We start from the raw sequence: 27,535 nt of genomic DNA on the forward strand, positions 1-27,535 counted from the left end.
ACTCACACACGACTGAAACACTCTCACATCCACACAAACACTGCTGACACTCTCTCACATACATATACACACACAACTGAAATGCTCTCACATACACACACACTACTGAAACGCTCTCACATACACACACACTCCTGAAATGCTCTCAAATACACACACTACTTAAACGCTCTCACCTACACACACACTACTGAAATGCTCTCAAATACACACACTACTGAAACGCTCTCACATACACACACGAACACACTACTGAAACGCTCTCACATACACACACACACTCCTGAAAAGCTCTCACATACAAACACACACTACTGAAACGCTCTCTCATACACACACACTACTTAAACGCTGTCATATATACACACACGTACACGCACAACTGGATCGCTCTCACATACACACACACACACTACTGAAAGGCTCTCTCATACACACACACACACTACTGAAAGGCTCTCTCATACACACACACACTACTGAAACACTCTCACATCCACACAAACACTGCTGACACTCTCTCACATACACACACAACTGAAACGCTCTCACATATATACACACACTACTGAAACACTCTCACATACACACACACACTACTGAAACGCTCTCACATACACACACACTCCTGAAACGCTCTCACATACACACAAACACACAACTGAAACGCTCTCACACACACACACACAGACACACACACACACACAAACACACAACTGAAACGCTCACATCCACACACACACAACTGAAACGCTCTCTCACATACACACACACTCCTGAAACGCTCTCACATACACACACACACACAACTGAAACGCTCTCTCACATACACACTACTGAAATGCTCTCACATACACACACAAACACAACTGAAACGCTCTCACATACACACACTCCTGAAACGCTCTCACATACATACACACACACTACTGAAACGCTCTCACATACACACACTCCTGAAACGCTCTCACATACATACACACACACTACTGAAACGCTCTCACATACACAAACACACAACTGAAATGCTCTCACACAGACACAACTGAAACGCTCTCTCACATACACACTCCTGAAACGCTCTCACACACACACAAACACACAACTGAAACGCTCTCTCACATACACACAACTGAAACGCTCTCTCACACACACACACACAACTGAAACGCTCTCTCACATACACACTACTGAAATGCTCTCTCACACACACACACACAACTGAAACGCTCTCTCACATACACACTACTGAAATGCTCTCACATACACACACACACACTACTGAAACGCTCTCACATACACACACTCCTGAAACGCTCTCACATACATACACACACACTACTGAAACGCTCTCACATACACAAACACACAACTGAAATGCTCTCACACAGACACAACTGAAACGCTCTCTCACATACACACTCCTGAAACGCTCTCACATACAAACACACACTACTGAAACGCTCTCTCATACACACACACTACTTAAATGCTGTCACATATACACACACGTACACACACAACTGGATCGCTCTCACATACACACACACTACTGAAAGGCTCTCTCATACACACACACACTACTGAAACACTCTCACATCCACACAAACACTGCTGACACTCTCTCACATACATATACACACACTACTGAAACGCTCTCACATATATACACACACTACTGAAACACTCTCACATACACACACCACACTGAAACGCTCTCACATACACACAAACACTACTGAAACGCTCTCACATACACACACACTCCTGAAACGCTCTCACATACACACAAACACACAACTGAAACGCTCTCACATACACACACACACACTACTGAAACGCTCTCACATACACACACACACACAACTGAAACGCTCTTTCATACACACACACTACTGAAACGCTGTCACATATACACACACGTACACACACAACTTGATCGCTCTCTCATACACACACACACTACTGAAACACTCTCACATCCACACAAACACTGCTGAAACTCTCTCACATACACACAAACACAACTGAAACGCTCTCACATATATACACACACTACTGAAACGCTGTCACATACACACACACACTACTGAAACGCTGTCACATACACACACACACACAACAGAAACGCTCACATCCACACACACACAACTGAAACGCTCTCTCACATACAAACACACTCCTGAAACGCTCTCACATCCACACACACACAACTGAAACGCTCTCTCACATAAAAACACACTCCTGAAACGCTCTCACATCCACACACACACAACTGAAACGCTCTCACATACACACACACACACAAATGAAACGCTCTCTCACATACACACTACTGAAATGCTCTCACATACACACACACACTACTGAAACGCTGTCACATACATACACACACAACAGAAACGCTCACATCCACACACACACAACTGAAACGCTCTCTCACATACACACACACTCCTGAAACGCTCTCACATACACACACACAACTGAAACGCTCTCTCACATACACACTACTGAAATGCTCTCACATACACACACAAACACTCCTGAAACGCTCTCACATACACACACACACACACAACTGAAACGCTCTTTCATACACACACACTACTGAAACGCTGTCACATATACACACACGTACACACACAACTTGATCGCTCTCTCATACACACACACACTACTGAAACACTCTCACATCCACACACACACAACTGAAACGCTCTCTCACATACACACACACTCCTGAAACGCTCTCACATACACACACACAACTGAAACGCTCTCTCACATACACACTACTGAAATGCTCTCACATACACACACACACACTCCTGAAACGCTCTCACATACACACAAACATACTACTGAAACGCTCTAACATAGACAAACACACAACTGAAACGCTCTCACATACACAGACACACTACTGAAACGCTCTCACATACACACACACGACTGAAACGCTCTCACATACACAGACACACTACTGTAACGCTCTCACATACACACACACTACTTAAACGCTCTCACACACACACACACAGACACACACACACACAACTGAAACGCTCACATCCACACACACACAACTGAAACGCTCTCTCACATACACACACACTCCTGAAACGCTCTCACATACACACACACACACAACTGAAACACTCTCTCACATACACACTACTGAAATGCTCTCACACACACACACACACAACTGAAACGCTCTCTCACATACACACTACTGAAATGCTCTCACATACACACACAAACACTACTGAAACGCTCTCACATACACACACACACACACAACTGAAACGCTCTTTCATACACACACACTACTGAAACGCTGTCACATATACACACACGTACACACACAACTTGATCGCTCTCTCATACACACACACACTACTGAAACACTCTCACATCCACACAAACACTGCTGAAACTCTCTCACATACACACAAACACAACTGAAACGCTCTCACATACACACACACACACAAATGAAACGCTCTCTCACATACACACACCATACTGAAACGCTCTCACATACACACACACACACACAAATGAAACGCTCTCTCACATACACAGACACACTACTGAAACGCTCTCACATACACACACACTACTTAAACGCTCTCACACACACACACACACTACTGAAACGCTCTCACATACACACACACTACTTAAATGCTCTCACACACACACACACACACACACACACACACACGCACACAACTGAAACGCTCTCTCACATACACACGACTGAAATGCTCTCACATACACACACACACACACAACTGAAACGCTCTCACATACACACACTCCTGAAACGCTCTCACATACACACAAACACTACTGAAACGCTCTAACATACACAAACACACTACTGAAACGCTCTCACATACACACACACACACAACTGAAACGCTCTTTCATACACACACACAACTGAAACGCTGTCACATATACACACACGTACACACACAATTGATCGCTCTCTCATACACACACACACTACTGAAACTCTCTCACATACACACAAACACTACTGAAACGCTCTAACATACACAAACACACTACTGAAACGCTCTCACATACACACACACACACTACTGAAACGCTCTCACATACACACACACACACAACTGAAACGCTCTTTCATACACACACACAACTGAAACGCTGTCACATATACACACACGTACACACACAATTGATCGCTCTCTCATACACACACACACTACTGAAACGCTCTCACATCCACACAAACACTGCTGAAACTCTCTCACATCCACACACACACAACTGAAACGCTCTCACATTCAAACACACTACTGAAACGCTGTCACATACACACACACACTACTGAAACGCTGTCACATACACACACACACAACAGAAACGCTCACATCCACACACACACTCCTGAAACGCTCTCACATTCACACACACACACAAATGAAACGCTCTCTCACATACACAGACACACTACTGAAACGCTCTCACATACACACACACTACTTAAACGCTCTCACACACACACACACACACACACACAGACACACACACACACACACACAACTGAAACGCTCTCTCACATACACACTACTGAAATGCTCTCACATACACACACACACACACAACTGAAACGCTCTCACATACACACACTCCTGAAACGCTCTCACATTCACACAAACACACAACTGAAATGCTCTCACATACACACACATGAATGAAACGCTCTCACATACACAGACACACTACTGAAACGCTCTCACATACACACACACTACTTAAACGCTCTCACACACACACACACACAGACACACACACACAACTGAAACGCTCACATCCACACACACACAACTGAAACGCTCTCTCACATACACACACACTCCTGAAACGCTCTCACATACACACACACACACAACTGAAACGCTCTCTCACATACACACTCCTGAAACGCTCTCACATACATACACACACACAACTGAAACGCTCTCTCACATACACACTACTGAAATGCTCTCACATACACACACACACACAACTAAAACGCTCTCACATACACACACTACTGAAACGCTCTCACATACACACACACGACTGAAACGCTCTCACATACACAGACACACGACTGAAACGCTCTCACATACACACACACTACTTAAACGCTCTCACACACACACACACACACACACACAGACACACACACACACACAGACAACTGAAACGCTCTTGAATGCTATTTTTAACTAAATTTTGTTCTTTTTATGTACCCTCATGTCCTGAAATGACAATAAATGGTGTTTGAATCAGTTAATAAATAATGAATAATGTATTCATGTGTTTTCACATCTTTCAATTCAAATCAACTGTTGATTTACAATTTAAATCAACATCTAAAATCTGAAGTGCAGAGTAATGTATCCCACCATAAAGTGCACAGCAACACTTGAGTAAGGAAATGACTTCATCACAAGTACTGCCCTGAGAGAACTGCAAAATATTGATTTCAAATTTAAACAACAGAAATTGAGCGGAACAGGAAGTCCACTGCACAAGAATCAAGGGGTAAAAACAACCCACAACCACAGACCCAACACATTCACTGTAACAGCAAAGTGGTCTTTATCAGACCATATTTCTTCAAACATCAGGCCCCTGGTCCTCACAAAATCTCTGATGTTTTGAATGGTCCTGCTCATCAGAACAGGGTGCTCAGGAAGCCTGCACTGCCACACTCCAACTTTGTGTCAAGGTGTCCCTTTGAAATGGGAGTTTTGAAGTGTTTCATGACAGCGCTCATTTCATCCTTGGTCCAGGGCCTTTCCACACATCTTCTTGATTTGAACTCTGTCAATCCAAAAAAAAATCTAAATTAAGATAGTGAGGACAATAGCTGTTATAAATTTAGTTCAATATTTTTTAAATGACCTTTGAGCTGCTGAAATTAAGGTTCAGGCTTGTCCAAAGTCCCGGCCAGGGGCCAATCATGGCATGAGGTCAGCTACTATACGGCCTCCAGCCTCTGTCTTATCATGTGTTAGTTTTGGCCCACCACCACTGTCAAACAGAACTAAGAACGCCTGCAGATCCAGAACACAGTTTCTCTTTCCACTTCATGGTGACAGCAGCACTCTGGAACTTCCCCTGACTGTGTGCCCCATACAGGCCACTTTGTTCCATGGCAACTCTTGATGAAAAGAGGACGACCGATTTTGAGGGCTGATGCTTCCAGGGAAGACGGAAATTACAATCTGTGTTCACGTCAATTGCTTAACACGGCAAACATTTTGCCTTTCATGGTTAAAGAAATGTGGATGGGGCCATCAGCTCTTGGACATTCGCACATTTTAAAATCTGGCCCTCTTTGAAAAAAGTTTGGACACCCTTATGATATACAAAGGTCACATACAGTAGTATTTCTCTTAGTGATGTATACATGATGACACCATGTACTACATTGAACTGTGCTTGTAGTATTCTGTCAATATTTATCTATTCATTTACATGTGTTGATCAATTCAAGTTTAAGCACCTAAAAATAAAGTAATTAATGGATTTAGTCCTACCCTTGGAGCTGGATACCACACTCTGGGTCACACACAGTTTTGTTTGCCCTGGAGAAGCAAGAAATTATTTTGTTGAATAGCTAGTACAATATCCTATCCATCTCTGGAGAAGTTCACTTTCTACACCAAACAATACTACTTACTGAATAGCAGCTTGAACTTCTGGGTTGAACCTTCATTTTTTTTCTCGGTGGGGTAAGTTGGTCAGAGATCTTACTGGCTTAAGTTATTTTTCACTTTCCCTTACCAGGGGTCTGCAGCCTTTTTAATGTGAAGTGCCACTCCTCAGTCAGGGTGCCATGACAAACTTTGTGTAAATATTAACTTTCATAATGACACCGTATCAAAATGTAAATCTCCAAGGAACTATACGTTTTTTTTGTACAAAATCTGGCAATGTGATTTCTGGAAACCCCTCTGAACCATTACTGCCATTTTAGACAAAAACAAAAACCTTACCTTTGCAACTCTTGGCCTCACCCTGGGTCAATTTCATACTTTTTCTTTTCCCTACAATAAATAAATAAATAACAAGAAGGTTCAGATTTTAGAAGTTCTGAAGTTTTAACGGCTTTGCAATTTGTCTGCGTTCTCCCCCCTGTCAGACACCATTTAGCACAGTAGTACTGCCTGCTATATAGCAAGGACAAATTATGAATTTCCCATACGTTACCAAAGGAGCTGGAGGGCTCTTCAGGTATTGTCATTTCTTGATTTTCTGGTGAAAAGAATACAAAAAAGGCTTTCAGCATCTATCGAAGTTAAGTGATCAATGAACTACTTTGGTAGTGGCAGTGATTAGGAGTGTCTGGTCTAACTTTTATGAATATGTTCTTGTTTCCTGTATGTGTACATAGATATACCACATGACTCCTCTTGAATGTGGAACCAAACCATGGACTTAACCCTGATGGCCACATTTAGCTCACTGTTAGGGCTATTTATCGTGACGACCATGTACCTTGCCGACTTTGACTGACTGTGACTTTAGACTTGATTTAAAGTCTAATCGCACGAAGACAAAATGACGTATGAAGGCTGGGTGGAGCATCACATAGCCTCCCTGCTGAGGAGAAGAAATATCCAGGCTGATCAACAGCCTCCATCAGGCTTGATCATGTCGAGCAGTCGTCAAGTGGCCTTCTTTGATTTCCTTTTTTGACTCTAGTTTGTTGCTGAACGTGTTTATACATTGGTTTACACATTGGTTTCGCTCCTTAACATTAATATAAGCTTAAATATCGAACAGTAACTGCTGCTGCTCTTTAAAAACATTTAAGTTGAAACATTAAATTTAAAGTCAACATTAAAATGACTATTATCATTAAATGATTTGAAATAGTTTTCTTTGAAAGCAATAATGTTTGTTCGTAGTGCATTTCTGTTTCTGCTTTCAACCTGGTATTCCCTAATAAAAAATCAGAAAGAGGAAAAAAGGTCCGTTGCACACTTTATGGTTGACCAGACCATTTTCTGTTGAGGAGAAGCTAAACAAACATAAACTCATGATAACTTTACAGTGCTGAAGCAAAGGGAACCAAATTTTGGTCCTTATTCCATGATATACCATGAATGTATACAGGAAGATATTCAATACATACCCCTTAGTCCAAGGGGACAATCTGACTCTTCATTGCCTCCATCTTCGTAATCTCCACCACTGTTGTCTCCATCGCCTCCGTCATTTCCACCACCTTTGTCGTCTCCACCATCTCCATCATCGAGCTCTGGGTCCAATTCATCTAAAGAAAAGCATGATTGATGGAAAAATAAAAATCATTGTTATTGCAAGTTTGTACACCTCACATGTTTTTGTATTATTTACTTGAACAATAAGGCTATTCTGTTCCTGTAATAAAATTTGTAATTCTTTGAGAAGAGCTATCAAGAGTGTTGTTACCACCACTTACCTTCAACCTCAATCTCGTCAAGAGACTTTCCCTGGAATTTTGCAAGAGTTCCTTTCTCCATTGCAAGTAGAAGCTTTGTGATTTTTGCCATTTCTCTAGTTGCCTCCGGCAGACGATAAAAGTCTCTGTGGACCCGTATATCATGGCCCAAAAAGTTGGCAAGTTGGTCCAGCTCATTATTCTTGAGGTTGAGAATTTGGGACAGTGTTGCAATGTGCTTGCGAAGGTGTGTTGACCTGAGATGATCAGGATTCTTTGCACCACACATGCGTGCAAAAACTCTTATGCAGTCCTGTCCCCTGTAGTGGCTTGCGGGGGGACTGTGGCCGTCCAAAGAGGAAAGGATTATCCTTGTGCACATTACATGTGTCTCTCTTATCTGACAAAAGGGCTGTTGCACTGACAAGCTCAGGGTTTAATAAAACAGCAACTTTCCTCCCTCTTTTGCCCATAATTTCTACCCTGCTGAAGTGCTTGGCTAGCTTTTGTTCAAACGGTGACAGGCTAGCAGCTATGTCACTATGGAGCTCTGTCTGGTCCCTTTTTTTTGAAGGATTCAAGTGTCATTTTGGAGACTTCTCCCGCACGGCGCCTGTTAAAGACAATTATTTGAGCAAGTGTCACCCTTGCAAGTTCTGCATACGCCTGTGGAGACTCAAGGTCTTGTAGGTTTTCAATGGCGCGAGCCGATTTCTCCTCCAGGTACTTGTGCAGAAGCTGCACATCTCTTGTGAATGGTATGGTGGATGGTTTATTGAATTTTGACTTGCTCAAAGTAGCCAGTGCAGTGTGGGAGACCTGTCCTGCCCACTCTTTTGTGCAGAGTTGTGTGAATCGTTCTGCTGCTTTAATCAGATTTTCATCCTCTGCTGCAGTGGCCCTGCAAAGGATAATGCCACCAATCTTCTTGAGCGAGTGTCCCACTTTTAGGGCAAGACTTGGTGTGCAATATGCATGCTTCTCTTCAACATATCCTACAACTGCTCTGACAGCTCCAATGATCTTGTAGAAATTTTTTGGCTTCACAGCATCTTCAAAGGTAAATACAGAATATTTCTCTCTTCAGGTCAACAACAGTCTGCCCATTTCGCGGACCTTTGTTCTGATATACTCAAATTTTGTTGGATCATTCCCATGCTTGTTGTAGAGAGACTGGCCCGGTTGCAGAACGAGGAAGTCGTTTCGTACAACAGAAGCTACCTCATCTTGCCTCATACTTCCAAGGACTTTCCAAAATCCAGCAGAAATTGCTTGGCAGAATGTTGCCTCCACCATATCAGCCAGAACTAAGACCTTGCTCTGACCAACAGCTTCAGTTTCTGAGACCGTCTTTGATGGGCATCTACGCAGGTGGCGCCACAGCTCCTTACGGATAAACATGCCGTTACAATATGCACAGTGAACATGCGTTTTGGTATTCACAGTGACTTTTGATTGTGCTTGTCTTCTTTTTATTTTTAACTGTCCCCCATGATTTCTCACAACTTCTTGGTTATGTTCATAATTACCTTTGTTCCGCAACCTCTCAAGTAATCTTTTTCTCTCTCTTGATTTCTTAGGGAATGAGAATGCTTCAGCAATATCAGGCTCTGCTTTTTCATGCTTTTTAAGATGACGGGATATTTTAGATTGAGGTGTTTTGCAAACGTAGCAGTAGTTTCTTGGAGTGCAAGAAGAGACTTCTGGGGCTGCTGCAGTCTCAGTAGACTCCTTTGTACTCGTTGGAAGTGTGTGGGTCTTGCTTGTCGTAGGATCATCATAAGAACAGGGTTCACAATCAGGTATGAGGTCATCATCAATGCCAAATTTGCCAGACTTGGAACAATCCTTGTCTTCTTTTTCCATGCAGGATGTAGGTTGCGGCACTGTCTTTGTCCTTTCCTGAGAGGAAAGTGATTTAACTGGTCCACCCTTGCAGTGTGGGAGGTTTACCCACTGTGGATCCTCACTATCAATATTTTGTTCAGTGTCAGGTGCAACATCTTCATCAGAGTGGGATTCATCACCACTTGATGCAGTGTGAGGTTGATAGACATCAACGGAGGAAGAGCCATCATTACTTGCAGAGTCAGAAACATGCTCATCATCAATATCCTATGTAGCAAAAAACAACAACAAAAAAATTCGAAATTAAACCCCCAAAATCTTTTCCTGTAAGTTACCATCCAACAATGAAACTTTTTAAACTCAAATTTGAAATGAAATAGAAGACAATCAACATACCAGCGGCAAATCTGTCTTGAAAAAGCACGATTTGTGCCATGATTTTGAACACACTGAAAGCACATTGAAATGAAAGGTTACCGATTCATCCTCACGCTTTTGTTTTAATTTAACATAAATAGACAACAACAGACAACAGACAACAACAACCATAAAAATTGTGTTTGAGTGATGTAAATACAAACATGCGCATGTGAAACCAAGCCATCTTAGACACAGGTCCGTCGCAAACTTCACAATGGTCCAAAGCGCTGACAACTGCACTTATAGTTCGATGGTGGCACTGAGGAAACAATAATGTACATAGGAAAATAAAATTGATGAAAATGGTAAAAATACAGTATAAATATTCAGCCACAAACTGCACTGGATTATATGAAGGTGTCCTCATAATTCAGGTGTGTCAGGTGCCCATCCGACACACAAGTCTCAGTTTGAAGCATGTTCAACAAGTTTGCTCCTGTCCTCACACGCTGTGTCCTCACAATCCTGTCAGGACACAGTGTGTGTGAGTGTGTGGACGCCTGAGCATTGTCATAGGGTCAAACTAAACAGTATTATGGCTGGATGTAGAGTCATGATGTTACTAGAAAACTGTCAACTTACAGTATCATCCTTTGATGTTGTAGGACTGCAACTGACCGCCGCCACCGTATCGTCAGTGCAACCAGAGACTTCCTGTGAGTGAGTCAATGACAGGGACAGCGTTGAGATTATTTTAACATGAACTAAATCATTTTCCTTCCACAAACATTGTGTTGCAACGCTGCCCACAATTATGGCAGAAGTGTTAGTAAGTCAGCAGAGAAGGTCGTATGGAATTTGAAGGACCACAAGCACAAGTTCTAAAATCAGATGAAGTCATGATTGTAGGAGACTTCAATATTCATGTGGATGTTGATAAGGACAGTCTGGTACTGCATTTCTCTCTCTCCTAGACTCAACTGGTGTCCATCAGTCTGTTCACAAACCGACTCACTGTCACAACCACACCTCCACCTCCTCCTAACATGTGGAACTGAAGCTGAACATCTGGTTGTGTTTCCACAGAACGCTTTTATCAGACCATCAATCAATCACTTTTGAATTTGCACAAATCAGCTGAAAAACCCCAGGTTCCTCTTCAGTCCTGGAGCCAGACTGACAGAGAGCCACAGCTCTACTGAACCAAGTAGTCCTGTTTCCCTGGGCAGCAGAGATTTCATGGACTTCTTGAATGACAAAACTGTCCTGATTAGAGAGAAACTTCACGTCCTCCAGCCATCAGCTGACAACATGGCACTGACAGCCTCAGAGGCAGCTGTAGAACCAGACGTACATTTTGATAGTTTTTCTCCCATCAGCCTTCATGACCTCAGTTCAATAATTCCCTCCTCTAAACCTCCACCTGTCTTTTAGACCCCATCCCAACCAAGCTGAAAAGGACTCTCTACCCCCATTAGCTCCTCCCTCTTAGATATGATCAATGTGGTGCTGGTATCTGGTTCCGTCCCACAGTCCTTTAAAGTGGCAGGAATTAAACCCTTCTCAAAAAACAAGCCTGGATCCAGAAGTTCTACCAACTACAGACCAACATCACATCTTCCTTTTCTCTCCAAGGTTCTGGAGAAAGCAGCTGCTAAACAGCTCTGAGACTTCTCCACAGCAACAGCTGATTGGAGGATTCAGTCAGGTTCCAGGTTCATCCTAGCACAGAAACAGAACTAGTCAAAGGTACCAGTGACCTCCTACTGGTACCAGATGAGGGACTGGTCTCTGTGCTGGTCTTATTAGATCTCATTGCAGCTTTTGATACCATTGACCACCATATCCTTCTACAGAGACTGGAACCTGTCACTGGCATCAAAGGAACCACACTAAACTGGTTCAGGTCATATTTACTAGGTCGATCTCAGTTTGTACTAACAAATGATAACCCCTCAGAAACCACAAGGCTCTGTGCTTGGACCAATCCTATTCACCCTTTATCTGCTTCCTCTCGGTCACACTATTAGGAAATACTCAAGTGTTTCCTAATAATCATCTTCTCAGGTTTCCAGAGTATGCTCGCCGTACCACTACGGCCAGGAAACATTAAATACCTGGGCATCAACATCTCTGCCAAATTGTCTGACTTGACACTGCTGAATCATACCTCCCTATCCATATCACTTATGGGAAGAATAGCAACAGTAAAAATGATGATCTTGCCAAAAATCAACTATGTTTTCTCGATGGTTCCGACCCAACCTCCCCGGACTTGGTTCAAAACACTTGACCTTTAACATCTCCAAATTTCTCTGGAAAGCTAAGCCACCACGTATAAGCTTTAAGACTTTACAAAAGAGTAAAGACTATGGTGGCTTGGAACTACCAAATTTTTTATAATTACTACTTGGCCAATAGATTGCAATACATACTAAAATGGTTAAAGCCAAACTCATTAGACCAAGCATGGCGCGATATTGAACAAACATTCTGCAAAGAAATCCAAATCTCTGATCTCCCTTTTATCAGCCCTGTTATCAAGCGTCACAGCTGCTTTAAGTACATTAGCATCAGCAACACCCTCATAGCCTGGTGGGAATTTCTCAAAAGCAATGGGCTCTCGAACACCCCTTGCAGGCTCACGCCTATCTGGAACAATCCTGACATCCTGCAAAATAAAAAAACAATACATTTTGCTGCATGGGCCAATAAAGGGATTAAAAATCTACAGCATATCTTCCAAGACAAAGAATTCATAGAATTTAACCAAATTACAGCAAATTATGGTATTAACAAAAAAAAAGTTCTGGAATATCTTCAGCTCAAATCTATAATACAGGCACGGTTTGACCTCACCCAGTTAGACTTAGAGCTTCCACCCAGAATAACAGATTTTTTACAAATTTCACCCCCTAAGCTACTGTCTAAAATTAACTCAATAGTTTCAACAACAGAACTTATAATCTCTATTCCTTCATCCAAATGGGAGGAAGATCTGTCGATCAACCCAAACCCTAACTTTTGGATAGAAATCTGCTCCAACACATTTAGAATGATTCGCTGTGATAACCTACAATTAATAAATTACAAGGTTCTCCACAGAACACACTACACAGGACAAAGGATGTTCCAGATGGGCCTCACACAAACAAACATTTGTCCATATTGTGCGACTGGCTCACCAGACTGCTATCTGCATGCTATATGGCTTTGTACACCTGTTAACAATTTTTGGCAGAGGGTTTGTAAAGACCTATCATGGTGGTTAGGGTACCCCAACCCCATCTCCCCCTCACTTTGTCTGCTAGGTGACCTCACTGATGTTAATATGGAAGTAAACAAATCCTGCATGCTTGTCACTGCTCTAAGCATCGCAAAGAAGGCCATCCTGATGAATTGGAAATCCAAGAACAACCTAAGCATTACTCAATATAGAAACCTTTTATTAGACCACATTTCCATGGAGAGAATGTCTGCTTGGGAGGAAAGTCGATCGTCAGAGTTCGAACAAATCTGGTCCCCGATAATTAAATCCATCACATAGTTTTGATTGGGGGGGGCTGGGCTTCATGGCTCTGGCCCCGGGGCGGGTGGCTATGGACGCTGGCTGCCTTGGGTGTCCGGTGGCTCGCTGGGCTGGTGGGCCTGGGGTTACTGCCTTCTGGGGCGGCTTTGGGTCTCACCTGTTGAGGGACGACATGGGGGGCGTGGGGGCGGCTTCCCCTATCATGGCGGCACCCTATGGGATTGGGGGTTGGGGGTCCTTGGGCTGGGTCGGGGCCTCCACCCGGCATGGGGGGGTCGGGGGCCCTGTGCTCTGCTGCCGGGGATTCGCGCCGGTCCCCCGGTGGGGTCCTGCGGTGGGGGGCTGTGGTCGCCCGGTCCCCGGGCTCTGGCGGGGCGTGCTGGGGCCTGCCGTGGCGGCTGGGGCATATTTGCCCCCGGACGATGGGAGGAGGGTGGGGAAGGAAGGTTAGGTGGGGTTAGAGAGGGAGGGGGGTCAGGAGGAGGGGGGTCGGGAGGGAGGTAGGGGCTGGAGAGTGAGGTAGAGGTGGACTGCTTGGCGCCTGGGACTTGCTGGCCTGGGGCCCTGCCGCTCCCCCGGGGGGGTCGCACCCACATTTGGGAGGGGTTTGCTAGCCTCAGCCCATCCTCGGGCGGGCTGGGCCCTGGCGCGGTGTCCTAGACTGCCGCCACTCTGGACAAAGGGAGGATGCTGGGGGACGTCTGAGGGATGGGGGCTGACCACCTTGATGCTGATCGAACTGGGGGCCCTGACTACAGGCTGCTGGCTGGGGGTTCCGCTGTGCACTGGGGGCCTGGGCCCTCCTTGCCCTCTGACTGCACCGTGGTGGGCCCATCGTAGACATTTAGGGCTTGGGGGAGTGCATGAGGATGTACTGGGAGACTCTGCCGTCTGCAACCGGCGGGGCTCCCATGCCCTGGGTGCCTCCGCCAATTTTAACCACATTCTAGTCATCCACATCATCACATCTACATTCCCATGCACAACACGCACCCTGCACCATGTTGGGATGGGGGGGCAGCTGGGGCAGGGAGTGGGTCCAGTGCTGCCTCCTTTGGTAACTGCACCATTGCAGGCCTGGGGGCCTGGCCGGGGCTCTTTGGGGGGGGTGGTCCTCTTCCCGGCATGGTGGTTGGGCTGGGGTTGGTCACGGGCCCTGCTGTTGTGCGGTGGATCGCTCGCTGGCGGTTTCACTAAGTCTGAGGTGCCCTGGACCGTATCAGCATCTATGGTGTTCTCAGCCCCTGTATGGAAGAAGATGAGAGTATGATGGTTTTGTTCGGGGGTGGCGGTCCTGGGTGTGCGTGCCTTTGACTCAACCCGGCGGCATGGCTGGACCTCTCCGGGGAGTGGGGGGTCCCGGCTGGCTGGCTGGTGGTGCCCTATAGCCTGAAGCCCTCCTGCTCTGGGGGGAGGGGGAGAACAGGGGATGAGTAGAGGGGATGGGGATCGAGGGTTGGGGGGGGGGGATAGCTCTGTTCGGGGCGGTGGGCCTGGTCATTGTGGTGGGCTGTGGCTGCCCCGCCTGGGTGTGGGGTGTGGGTGGGTGTCGACCCCGCCGCTGGCGGACCTCTCTGGGGGCTCTGGTCGGGTCTTGGGCCGGAGGGGCCCTGTGCCCCTGGGCTCTGCTCATGCTGTGGGGGGGGGGGGGGGGGTGCCCGACGGGACCAGGGTCATCTCTGCCCCGTCTCTCTGTGGGTTGCTTATGGGTGGGGGTTGCTGCTCCTATGCTTTCCTATGGGTCCTGGCATGGGTTGGTCCTGTGGCTGTTTCCTGGGGGGGTGGCCTGGGGCTCCCCGTGTCCTGGGGGTTTCGGGGTGCTCTGGTGACCTGGTCCTGACCTACCTGCTATCCTGGACTGGGGGTGCGATGTCCTGGCCCCCCACATCAGCTACAGCCAGGTACGCACGGCATCCAAGACAAACCGTAGCACACACACATACACGTACACACACGTATACACACATACACGCATGGAGCGCACAACTGACCATAAACACACACTCAGACATTTATCTTAAAATTATATTAAACCAAATGGTAAGCCTGCACCGGAAATTCTGCAACCAATGTTTTTTTTCCTTTCTTTTTCTTTTTCTTTTGTTGTTACTTTTTCTTTGTTTATTTGTTTTTTGTTTGTTTGTTTGTTTTGTTTTTTGTGTGTTTTTTATTGTTGTTGTTGTTTTCTGCTATTGCTGTTGTTGTTTTTGGCTCCCCCCCCCCCCCCTTGTCTTCGCTGTCCTGTCCCTGTTCTCTCTCCTGTCCTCAGTCTGGTCGCTTCATCAATGAACCAACACCATTCCTAATAAAGTTAAACATAAATGGCAATAGGAGGAGTTTATCAGATTCCTCCTATGCAGAATAAAACTGCTTCAGTACAACAAGGCACCAGGAACATTGATGCTGCTTGCCTCAGCTACTGAACAGGACAGGTAAAAAAAAAAAAGAGGAAACACTCAATTAATTTTCAGTGTTATGCTGACTACACACAGCTGTACTAATCAATGATCCACATGAAATAAATCAGCTGACTAAACTGGAGGCCTGTCTAAAGGAGATAAAAACTTGGATGACCAATCATTTCCTTTTATTAAACTCTGATAAAACTGAAGTCATTGTCCTGGGCCCAAAACATCTTAGAGACACCCTATCTAATGAGATAGGTACCCTGGAAGGAATTACCTTGGCCCCCAGCACGACCGTAAGGAACCTCAGTGTTCTCTTCGATCAGGATCTGTCCTTTAATGCCCACATGAAGCAAATTTCTAGGACTGCTTTCTTTCATTCACATAACATCGCTAAGATCAGAAACATCCTGGCTCAAAAAGATGCAGAAAAACTAGTCCATGCCTTTGTCACTTCCAGGCTGGATTACTGCAATTCCCTCCTATCAGGCTGGACTAAGAAGTCCCTAAAGACTCTCCAGCTGGTCCAGAACGCTGCTGCCCACGTGTTGACTAGAACTGGTAGCAGAGACCAGGTCTCTCCTGAACTGGCTTCTCTGCATGGCTCCCTGTCAGATTCAGAATAGAATTCAAAATTCTCCTTCTAACATACAAAGTCCTCAACAATCAGGCTCCCTTTTGCTGCCTGCTGACCCGATACCGGTGAGCGTGTTACGTCATTTCCTGCCTGTAATCCTGTCGCTGTGTTGTTCGACTCTTTCAATCCTCCCTCAGGTGTACTGCTAACTTAATCGCTTTAAGCACCACTGTATACGACGTTTTGGTGTAATACATAGGTTTCTGTCACTTAACTCTTTAGCAGGACTTTGCTCTGAAATTCCTCGTTCTATTTGTTATATTTGCCACAGGTCCACTAGCTCACCTGAGCACACTAGCTATGGCTGCTCTCTCTCTTTCCGCCTCTCCCCCCACCTCTCCCTCCCTCTCCTGCTCCATGTGCCAGATGTTTAGTTACTCCTCTGCCTCCTTTAGTGATAATGGTACGTGTAAAAAGTGTAGTTTGTTTGTAGTCCTGGAGGCGAGGCTTAGTGAGTTAGAGACTCGGCTCCGCACCATGGAAGCTAGCGCTAGTCCTTTACCTTCAGGAGCTGCTCAGTCCACCTTAGCGGGTGCGGAGCCACCTAGCCTAGCCACCGCTAGCAGCTCCCCTGCAGCTCCCGAGCAGCCGGGAACTAGCCAGTCCCGCTGGGTGACATCACGAGGGAAACCTAGACGCAGTAAGCCCGTGTTTGCCCACCAACCCCTTCATGTTTCTAACCGCTTTTCCCCACTCAGCGACACACCCGCTGAGAGTGAAACTCTGCATGTCGGCTCTGTTGCTCGCAGCCCCGCTGTGAAGCCGACATTAGTTATTGGCAGTTCTGTTCTTCGCAACGTGAAGGTGGAGACTCCAGCGAGCATAAAGTGCATCCCAGGGGCCAGAGCGGGTGACGTTGAGGCAAATCTAAAGCTGCTGGCAAAACGTACGGTTAAATACAGTAAGATTTTAATACATGTCGGCGCTAATGACACCCAGCTTCGCCAGTCGGAATTAACTAAAGTTAACATGGCTTCGGTGTGCAACTACGCAAAAACAATGTCGGACTCTGTAGTTTTCTCTGGCCTGCTACCCAATTTAGCGAGTGACGACATGTTTAGCCGCATGCGTTCATTCCATCGCTGGATGTCCAGGTGGTGCTGAGATAACAACGTGGCTCATAGACAATTGGAGCTCCTTCTGGGGAAAGCCTGGTCTGATTGGGAGAGATGGCGTCCATCCTACTTTGGATGGTGCATCTCTCTTATCTAGGAACAGAGGCCAGTTTGTTAGCCATACTAATCCCTGACAAGCAACCAGAGTTCAGACCAGCAGGCAGAGCTGCAGTTTAACACGCCCCTCTGCTGGTTCCTTCGTGTTGTCACCCACCCAGCCTATAGAAACTGTGTCTGCCCCGAGGCTGTATAAGGCTACACCCAAATCTGGAGGAGTAACTTATGGCAACTTAGTTCAAATTAAAACCACTGCTCCAGCAAACCAACCTAGTAAAACTATTAAATGTGGTTTGGTAAATATTCAATCTCTTGCATCCAAGTCTCTCCTAGTGAACGACTTAATTACTAATTATCAGATTGGTGTATTAGCACTCACTGAAACCTGGGTGCAGCAAGATGAGTGTGTTAGTTTAAATGAATCTTCCCCTCCTGGTTACATTAACTACCATGTACCTCGCACCACTGGCAGAGGAGGAGGAGCTGCAATCTATCAGTCAAATTTGCTCATTAACCCTCCACCTAATTGTTCATTAACTCATTTGAGAGCCTGACTGTCAGCTTCTCCCTCCCAGACTGGAAAGCAGAGAAACCACTCTTACTTGCTGGGGTGTACCGTCCTCCTGCACCTTATTCTGAGTTCTTAGAAGAACTCCCTGACTTTCTGTCTAACTTGGCATTGAACTCAGACAAAGTCATTCTAGTGGGTGACTTTACCATCCACGCGGACGTCAATGATGATCGTCTGGCCACTGCGTTTAAGTCGCTTCTTGATTCTGTTGGCTTCTGTCAGAGGGTAAACAAACCCACTCACACTTTTAATCACATCCTTGATTTAGTGCTCACTTATGGAATAGAAGCTGACCGCATCATAGTTCTTCCTCAGAACCCTGTCTTGTCTGATCACTCCTTAATTACATTTGAATTTACTTTAACAAATTATATCCTACCTGGGAAAAAGTCCCGCTTCAGTAGATGTCTATCTGACACTGCTGTTTCTAGATTTAGGAGCTTATTCCAGCAGAGCTTGCTGCCACACCTTGTAGTGATATAATGGGCAGTTATGCTGATTCCACCCCACCCAGGTGGACTATCTTGTGGACAGCACTGAAGCAGCACTCCTTGGGACACTTGATGCCGTAGCTCCCCTGAAGAAGAAGGTTATCAACCAGAAAAGAATAGTTCCCTGGTACAGCCCAGAGCTGCGTGCCTTAAAACAGAAGACCAGACAACTGGAAAGGAAGACACATTCCAGCCAGCACGAGGAAGTCCGCCAAGCCTGGAAGGAGAGTTTATTAATATATAAAAAAGAACTCCGCAATGCTAGAAGCGCTTACTACTCGTCCCTGATAGAAAAGAAAAAGAACAACCCCAGGTTCCTCTTCAGCACCGTGGGCAGGCTCACCAAGAACCATAGTGCTGTTGAGCCATGCATCCCCCAACTCTCAGCAGTAACGACTTCCTTTCTTTCTTTACTGAAAAGATTGTGAATATTAGAACAAAGATTGCCAGTAATGGAGGACAGACTACAGTCCCCATAGAAGCACCTCCCAGACTTGGTGCATACTTGGACAGCTTCTCCCCCATCGACCTGTCAGAATTAACTTCTGCAGTCGGTTCCTCCAAGTCAGCCACTTGTCTGCTGGATCCCATCCCGACAAGCCTCCTTAAGGATGCCTTCCCTCTAGTCAACACTTCTATATTGAATCAAATGAATCTTTCCTTAGTCACAGGTTATGAGCCACAGGCCTTTAAGGTGGCTGTCATCAACCCTTTACTTAAAAACCTTCTCTTGACCCAGATGTGTTAGCCAACTATAGGCCGATATCCAACCTCCCTACATCTCCAAGATCCTTGAGAAGGTTGTCCTGGAGCAGCTACATGAACATTTGCACAGCAACGAGCTCTTTGAAGCCTTCCAGTCTGGATTCAGGGAACACCATAGCACTGAAACAGCACTGGTCAGAGTCTCTAATGATCTTCTTATAGCTTCAGACAGAGGTCTCGTCTCTGTACTTGTCCTTTTGGACCTCAGTGCTGCATTTGACACCATCGACCACAGCATCCTGCTACAGAGACCAGACCATGACATTGGGATTAAAGGAACTGCCCTAAAATGGTTCAAGTCCTACTTATCTGACAGGTTTCAGTTTGTTAATGTTAATAATGACCATTCTGAGTATAGCAGAGTTACATATGGTGGACCACAGGGTTCAGTTTTAGGACCGATTCTCTTCACTCTTTACATGCTCCCATTAGGTGACATAATCCAGAAGCACTCGATCAACTTCCACTGTTATGCAGATGACACACAACTTTACTTGTCGATGGAGCCAGACGACACAAGCCAGCTTACTCATCTGCAAGACTGCCTGAAAGACATTAAATCCTGGATGTCTTCTAACTTCTTAATGCTCAATTCAGATAAAACTGAGGTAATCATTTTTGGACCTAAACACCACAGGGACACACTCTTGAATCAGATCTCTACTCTAGATGGCATCACCCTAACTTCGAGTACAACTGCAAGGAACCTTGGGGTCATTTTTGACCAGGACCTTTCCTTCAGCTCCCACATAAAGCATGTGACTAGGACCGCCTTCTTCCATCTGCGAAGTATCGCTAAGATTAGGAACATCCTTTCCCTGAGTGATGCTGAGAAACTGGTGCATGCATTTATCACTTCTCCGCTGGACTACTGCAACTCTCTCCTGTCAGGATGTCCTAAATACTCTCTAAAGAGTCTCCAGCTGGTCCAGAACGCTGCAGCGAGGGTTTTGACGGGAGTTAAGAAGAGAGAACACATCTCTCCCACTTTAGCTTCTCTCCACTGGCTTCCTGTAGGATCTAGAATCGACTTCAAAGTCCTTCTGCTAACTTGTAAGGCTCTCAATGATAAAGCTCCATCCTATTTGAAAGAGCTCATTAGTCCCTACTGTCCGACCAGAGCACTCCGCTCCCAGAATGCAGGTCTTTTAGTGATTCCCAGTATCTCTAAAAACAGACTGGGAGGTAGAGCCTTTAGTTACCGGGCTCCTTTACTGTGGAACCAGCATCTCTCCATGGGTCAGAGAGGCAGACACTTTAACTACGTTTAAGTCCAGGCTTAAGACCTTCCTCTATGACAGAGCCTTCAGTCAGGACTGGTTCAGGTAGCTCTGAACCATTGATAGCTATGCTGCTACAGGCTTAGACTGCTGGGGGACACATCAGGTTACATGGAGCCCTTCCCTCCCCTCCCCTCCCCTCCTCTCCTCTCCTCTCCTCTCCTCACTATTACTTGTTGCACTTTGTAGTTTGGCCTTGGTGTCTCGCAGTCTCTCTGTGTTTCCACAGATCCACCAGAGCCCCAACCGCCGCCTGCATCGCCCCCCCCCCCCCTTATTCCCTACTGTTACACCGGCCTGCGCTCCCCTTCCATGAACCAGTCTGCCATCCAGTCCCCCATCAAGCTGGCTTGCTCTCCCTGCCTCCCCTTCCAGAAGCTTCCTTCTTCAGCTGTTATTAACATTTCCATGTTTCCCACATTTTGCATTGTAAACTCTTTTCTTGTCTGTAACAACATCTACTGCACGTCTGTCCGTCCTGGGTGAGGGATCCCTCCTCTGTTGCTCACCCTGAGGTTTCTCAGATTTTTCCCTGTTAAAGGTTTTCTATGGAGTTTTTCCTCAGTCGATGTGAGGGTCTAAGGGCAGAGGATGTTGTTATGATGCCATGTGAAGCCCTTTGAGACAAACTGTTTGTGAAAACGGGCTATACAAATAAAATTGCCTTGCCTTGCCTTGCCTTCATCCCTGACAGAGCTCCAAGTCCCCTATGATCCAGCTAGAGCCCTTCACTCCCAGGATGCAGGGTTACTTGTGGTTTTGAGAGTTTCTAAAAGTAGAATGGTGCCAGAGCCTTCAGCTATCAGGCTCTCCTCCTGTGGAACCGTCTCCCAGTTTCAGTCCGGGATGCAGGCACCCTCTTGACCTTAAAGAGCAGACTTAAGACCTTCCTTTTTGATCAGGCTTATACTTAGGGCTGCTTAGGCTGGCCCTTAGATCTGCTGCTATAGGCTCAGACTGCTGAGGGATCTCCCATGGTGCATTGGGCTCTCCTCCTCTCTTCCCTCTCTGTCCTCCTATATGTGTCATACATAAATCATACTCATACGTATTACTAACTCGTCTTCTTCTCCGGAGCCTTCGGGCTCCCCTCATCCCAGATCCTGGGTGCTGCTGGAGGAGGCTGCAGACCTAAAGAGGATCAAGCTGCCACCCGTAGCACACTTAACATTCTAAGACCTTTACAGTCTAGATCTACGTCTAGTCACTTGTCTGGTAGCACTGTGACTCGGTGGTCATTGAGAAAGTTAGTCAGGAGATGATTCTGCTCATATTAAACTCAAAGGTGACAGATTACTGTTACAATGTCATTACAAACAACAAAATTCTACGAGTTCCAAAATAAGATTTCAAAAAATTCATTACATTCAAGACCTACAGACTACTTGACATTCTAAAACCTTTACAGGTTTTCCGACCAAATTGTGAAACCCATTGTGTAAAGATATAAACGAGGGTCCTCATTAAAAAAAGGTGTCCTCATAATTCAGGTGTGTCAGGTGCCCATCCGACACACAAGTCTCAGTTTGAAGCATGTTCAACAAGTTTGCTCCTGTCCTCACACACGCTGTGTCCTCACAATCCTGTCAGGACACAGTGTGTGTGAGTGTGTGGATGCCTGAGCATTGTCATAGGGTCAAACTAAACAGTATTATGGCTGGATGTAGAGTCATGATGTTACCAGAAAACTGTCAACTTACAGTATCATCCTTTGATGTTGTAGGACTGCAACTGACCGCCGCCACCGTATCCTCAGTGCAACCAGAGACTTCCTGTGAGTGAGTCAATGACAGGGACAGCGTTGAGATTATTTTAACATGAACTAAATCATTTTCCTTCCACAAACATTGTGTTGCAACGCTGCCCGCAAGTATGGCAGAAGTGTTAGTAAGTCAGCAGAGAAGGTCGTATGGAATTTGAAGGACCAAAAGCATTCTAATGTACTGAAGGCCACAAATGCAGCACGTGACTGATGGTGCAAAGCACAACTTGCCTTTTCTGAGGCTGCCTCGTTTTCTTTCAACTTCGGGTCTGATGGTTCTACACAGGGTGCCTGAAATAATACAGAGGAAGTTTACAGTTGGCTGGTCACATGTCTGGTAGCGCTGTCACTTGTGGTCATTGAGAAAGGAATACAGCTGTAATGAGTCATATAGCATAAAATTTCTAGGTCTACAACCAATTTCTACAGATCGCAAAATTTTCACAGTTGTGCCCATGTACACATTCTTATGAATTAATAATTTAAGCACACACCGTCCCGTATAAACCAATTAAATAATGAAATTAACTAAAATCTTAGATGACCCTGCTGACCTCCAGCTCCACCTCATGTTTTGAACTTGTTTAATTTGTTAATTAAGCAATATTACACTCAAGGTTCTGCTCTTGTCCTTCGGCCTTGTGCCTACAACCCTATCACAGCTGTGCTGCTATTCAGGACCACAGCAGTTCCACAAATGGCATTTATTGGTTGACAGTAATAAGAATAACAGACTATGATTTGTTTATCTTATCATTTCTTTGGACTCTCCCAACACAAATGGTGCTGTCACTGAACCAGAAAATGACTGTTACTAAGCCACACAAATAATGAACATATTCCTGCACACTCGCTCACTGATGTCACAACAGCATAGCTGGAGGTTTGCACTGAAGTATTCTGCTTTATCTTCTCCTCATCCTCTGCTAACAACAATTCATGATTCATCTCAAAAGTAAGTTTTGGAAAAAAGTCCAGTTTCAGTGCTATTTGTTACAATGCCGTTTGTGTTAAACTAGCCAGCAAGTTAGCCATGACTGTTTTCATTAGCAACTGTTGGAACACCTGTAACATGGACTGAGACATACTGGGAAACATCCTACTGCTTTCGTACTCAATATCAGCATTGGAGTGCCTCTTTACAGTTTACAGTCAGAACTAGCTGCTGTATTAAAAGAACATGAGAACCTTAACTCACCATTGAGCGCCATGGCCAAGAGGAGTCACCATAGTTATATGTTAGCTCCTCGCCTGGAAAGATTTCCTTGACAGCAAAAAGGCAAAGGTGGGGCCTTCCGTGGACCATTATTCTCTTGGCTTTGCAGTTGGGATGTATGTGATCATCATTCACCAGCCGTCCCAGTGTTCCGTCTTCTTTTGAAGCATCTATGCGGTGAGGCAAAAAGAATGTTTAAACATGTATGATCCTTTTGTAACGTGTCTGAATTTTTTTACTTTTACATGTCTTGTCATTGTAAGAAACAAACTGGCTTCAGATGAGAGTGGCTGCTGTCTGAGAAGCAGCATTAATAAAGCCAATTATTAATTAATAACCCAAATCAAGGCTAAATTCATCCAGGATAAGCAGAGAATCCCAGTTTATCCCAGCAACTACTCCTCAGGTTGAATCAGTCATTTGCATTCTTGGTGTACAGACCAGAGGGATGACATCAGGAAGCTGCACATTGTGTGTGCTTTAATGACCTTCACATTACACAGGAAAAGCTAAGAATTTTGGATACGTTGTAAACAATTTGTAGTGCATAAAGTTTTTGATCAAAGTTTATAATGAAACAGCAACTTTTTGCTCCCTACAGTTTGTTTTCATGGATGAATGTTTGCTTCTCTGACCATCAGTCCAGTGACGTAAACACGTGGGAACACAGTTACTATGAGTGAGTGGTCCAGAAGAATCCACCCTAACCTCAACCAAGGAGGTTTTTTGATTGTTGCAGCTTTGAATGGTCACTGACTTCACTAAGCTGACTGTAGGTGACATCGCGGCAGACACATGGAGACACAGCAGCGCCGTCTGAATATCATGACGTTCAAAGCACTGAATAGCCTGGTTGCCATAAAATAAACTTGATGAGTAAATAAAGGGAAGAACTGTAAAATCTCTTTTCCATGAGGCTGCTCAATCAGACAAGGGCAGACCACCCTGTAGAGCCCTGTGTGCTGATCCTCGACGGTCCCTAAACGGCAGCTGTCTGACTCCTAATTATTCATTGAAGCAGAGTGCAGAGTTTTATCATCTCATCTGATAATAATACGGCCCAGGTTGGTGGTTGTTGTCGTGGAAACATGATGCTTCCCTGAAACAGAGTGATATGCTATGATAAGGCTTTTTAAAATCGTAGCTGTGGTATACGCTCACTGTACCACAGATAGGCAGAGTTCACCAATCCATTTTATAACTGAGTTTGTTTGCCTGTAATTGCCCATCCCTGCACATCTAACTCAGTCCTGGCTGTAGGTTGGTAGCTTTGAACCACCAATGAAGACTGCATGAACAGGTTAGATAAATAAGACTCGATTCCTGAATTTGATGCAGGCTTTCAGAAATTCAACTCTGCAACCACATAGCAACCCATCAATCAAATGATCTTACAATTTAAATCCCCTTCGGTCCAGCGTTTAAGGAAGACAATGCAAGGAAAAATATTGCATCTAGGTAGCCAGTCGGTGTACTATATCAACTCCACGTGGGTTTTATCTGGATGGGAAGCACACACACATTACAGGCATTATGGAAAACAATCTTTAGCAGCCTGGGTTGATTTTAACGGATGCATTGTGCTGCGACATGTGTGTCATGACATTGTCACGCCTGATGTAGTTGAGGGGTAACTTTTAGCACTTTGCTCTCCCAACCCTTCCTGAAACTTCAGATGGACAGCAGTCACTTCCCTACCTTGTTGGAGCTTGCAGTGTTTAGTGGTGTATTCTGTCTCTGTCAGCTCCCAATAATCCAGGAATGGACGTCTGACTCAACTGACTCAAGTGGCCTGAAGTTTGTTCACATGGAGATGGAAAAACAATAGGGTCTTAGCAGTGCATGCTGGGGCCCTGAGCAGTACATCACTCCCAGCATCTTAAACTACAGCTACTGTGAGGTGACTACACTCAGAGAATCAGACATGAATATATTGGATGAAGAACTTACCTTCATAAGGGTTAATAAGTCTTCCTTCCAGGCAGGATTTGTCTTCTCCAGGAATAATGTGGTCCACAGCATCCTGATCGGGAGTCTTTCTCCTCCTCTCAGTCACTTTGGCTGGAACAATGCCCAGACAACATCAACTTCGAACTGCCTGTCACGTCACATGGCTGTCCTTTCAACACTGGAACTGATGAGGCGGCTACATTTCATGCTAAATCCTGTTAGATGTTCTGTCCCAACTTTAACATGTTTCCAGCATTAAAATGATGCGCAACTGACGTGAAGAATGAGTAAATTCTTCAGCAATCAGTTTCCGACTGTAGATGTGAATCTTACATATGCACAGTTCCACCACATCCTGCATTCAAGGCAGCTCATTTACCTCCTGTCTTATAATATTCGCCAAACTGATGAATCCAGGTATGCCTGGTCCTTGATGTGGCTGATGCAAACACACCTGGATACATCAATTTGGCAGATAGTGCATCATGGCGATTCACTCAATCAAACACACTTCTTATTCCCTGACTGGGCTACTGACCGCGGTGCAGACTGATAAAACTTATCTGGTACGTTTCCTCTTCAGTGTCGGAGTCTCGAGTTGAGAGTGAGACGTCTCGGTCGGTAAAATAAAACGTTCAGCGGCAGCACTCAAAGCGGTGCTGCCTGGACTTGCCCCGGCTACACGTTCGGTGCGGCTATGCTAACGGGTTGCGAAACACAGCTGGGCAGCTACGAGTGTGCAGCAAAACTAAGCACAGCACCAAAATGAGCTTTTAGAAACACACATCTGCAGACTGAAGCCTTGCACACAGAGGCTCTGGCGTTAACCAGACCACCGATGTGCTGAACAGACGTCATCGGACGAAGTCTAACGAGAGGCTCTCTTTATTTTATTTTGAAAATTGGCCGGATTCTCTCGTCTTTTCTGTGCCTGACTTCCTGTCTGCTACATTCTGTTCTATCGAGCTTGACAGCGGCCCTGTTGAAGCGCAGCAGCTCGAGATGCTCCGCGGGTGCTCCGCTCCGCAGCCCGCGATGCGCATCGACCGCGGTCAAGTCAGCGGTCTTTCGCTACAGCT

The 27,535-nt window shown here is 45.4% G+C and overlaps 1 protein-coding gene across 10 annotated transcripts in view; it reads right to left on the minus strand.

The window, feature by feature from the left end:
• LOC147242018 (homeodomain-interacting protein kinase 2-like) overlaps positions 1-27,288 on the minus strand; it is a 35,336-nt gene extending 8,048 nt beyond the window's left edge. For 2 of the 10 annotated variants that reach the window (XR_015111012.1, XM_086192011.1), the window contains exons 1-14: positions 26,457-27,288; positions 26,205-26,298; positions 24,489-24,676; positions 23,522-23,581; positions 23,229-23,300; positions 11,321-11,392; positions 10,900-10,997; positions 10,715-10,767; positions 8,492-10,585; positions 8,183-8,323; positions 7,255-7,299; positions 7,041-7,091; positions 6,582-6,629; positions 5,682-5,862 (exon numbers count right to left, since the gene is read on the minus strand). Coding sequence is in view for 1 of the 10 variants with exons in the window: in XM_086192011.1 (XP_086048137.1) it covers positions 5,682-5,714 (33 nt within the window). In the remaining 9 variants the exon portion in view is untranslated. Of the gene's footprint in view, positions 1-5,681; positions 5,863-6,581; positions 6,843-7,040; positions 7,092-7,249; positions 7,300-8,182; positions 8,324-8,491; positions 10,586-10,714; positions 10,768-10,899; positions 11,204-11,320; positions 11,393-19,138; positions 19,232-23,228; positions 23,301-23,521; positions 23,582-24,488; positions 24,677-25,901; positions 25,990-26,204; positions 26,299-26,456 lie in introns of those variants that run through there. The other 8 variants (XR_015111015.1, XR_015111016.1, XR_015111013.1 and 5 more) reach the window with 8 other exon arrangements.
• Between the last annotated feature and the right edge of the window lie 247 nt (positions 27,289-27,535).

This window comes from Aulostomus chinensis, chromosome 21 (genome assembly GCF_037954235.1).
Source record: "Aulostomus chinensis isolate RoL2024-O1b breed Wild chromosome 21, RoL_Achi_v1.0, whole genome shotgun sequence".
Lineage (NCBI taxonomy): Eukaryota > Metazoa > Chordata > Actinopteri > Syngnathiformes > Aulostomidae > Aulostomus > Aulostomus chinensis.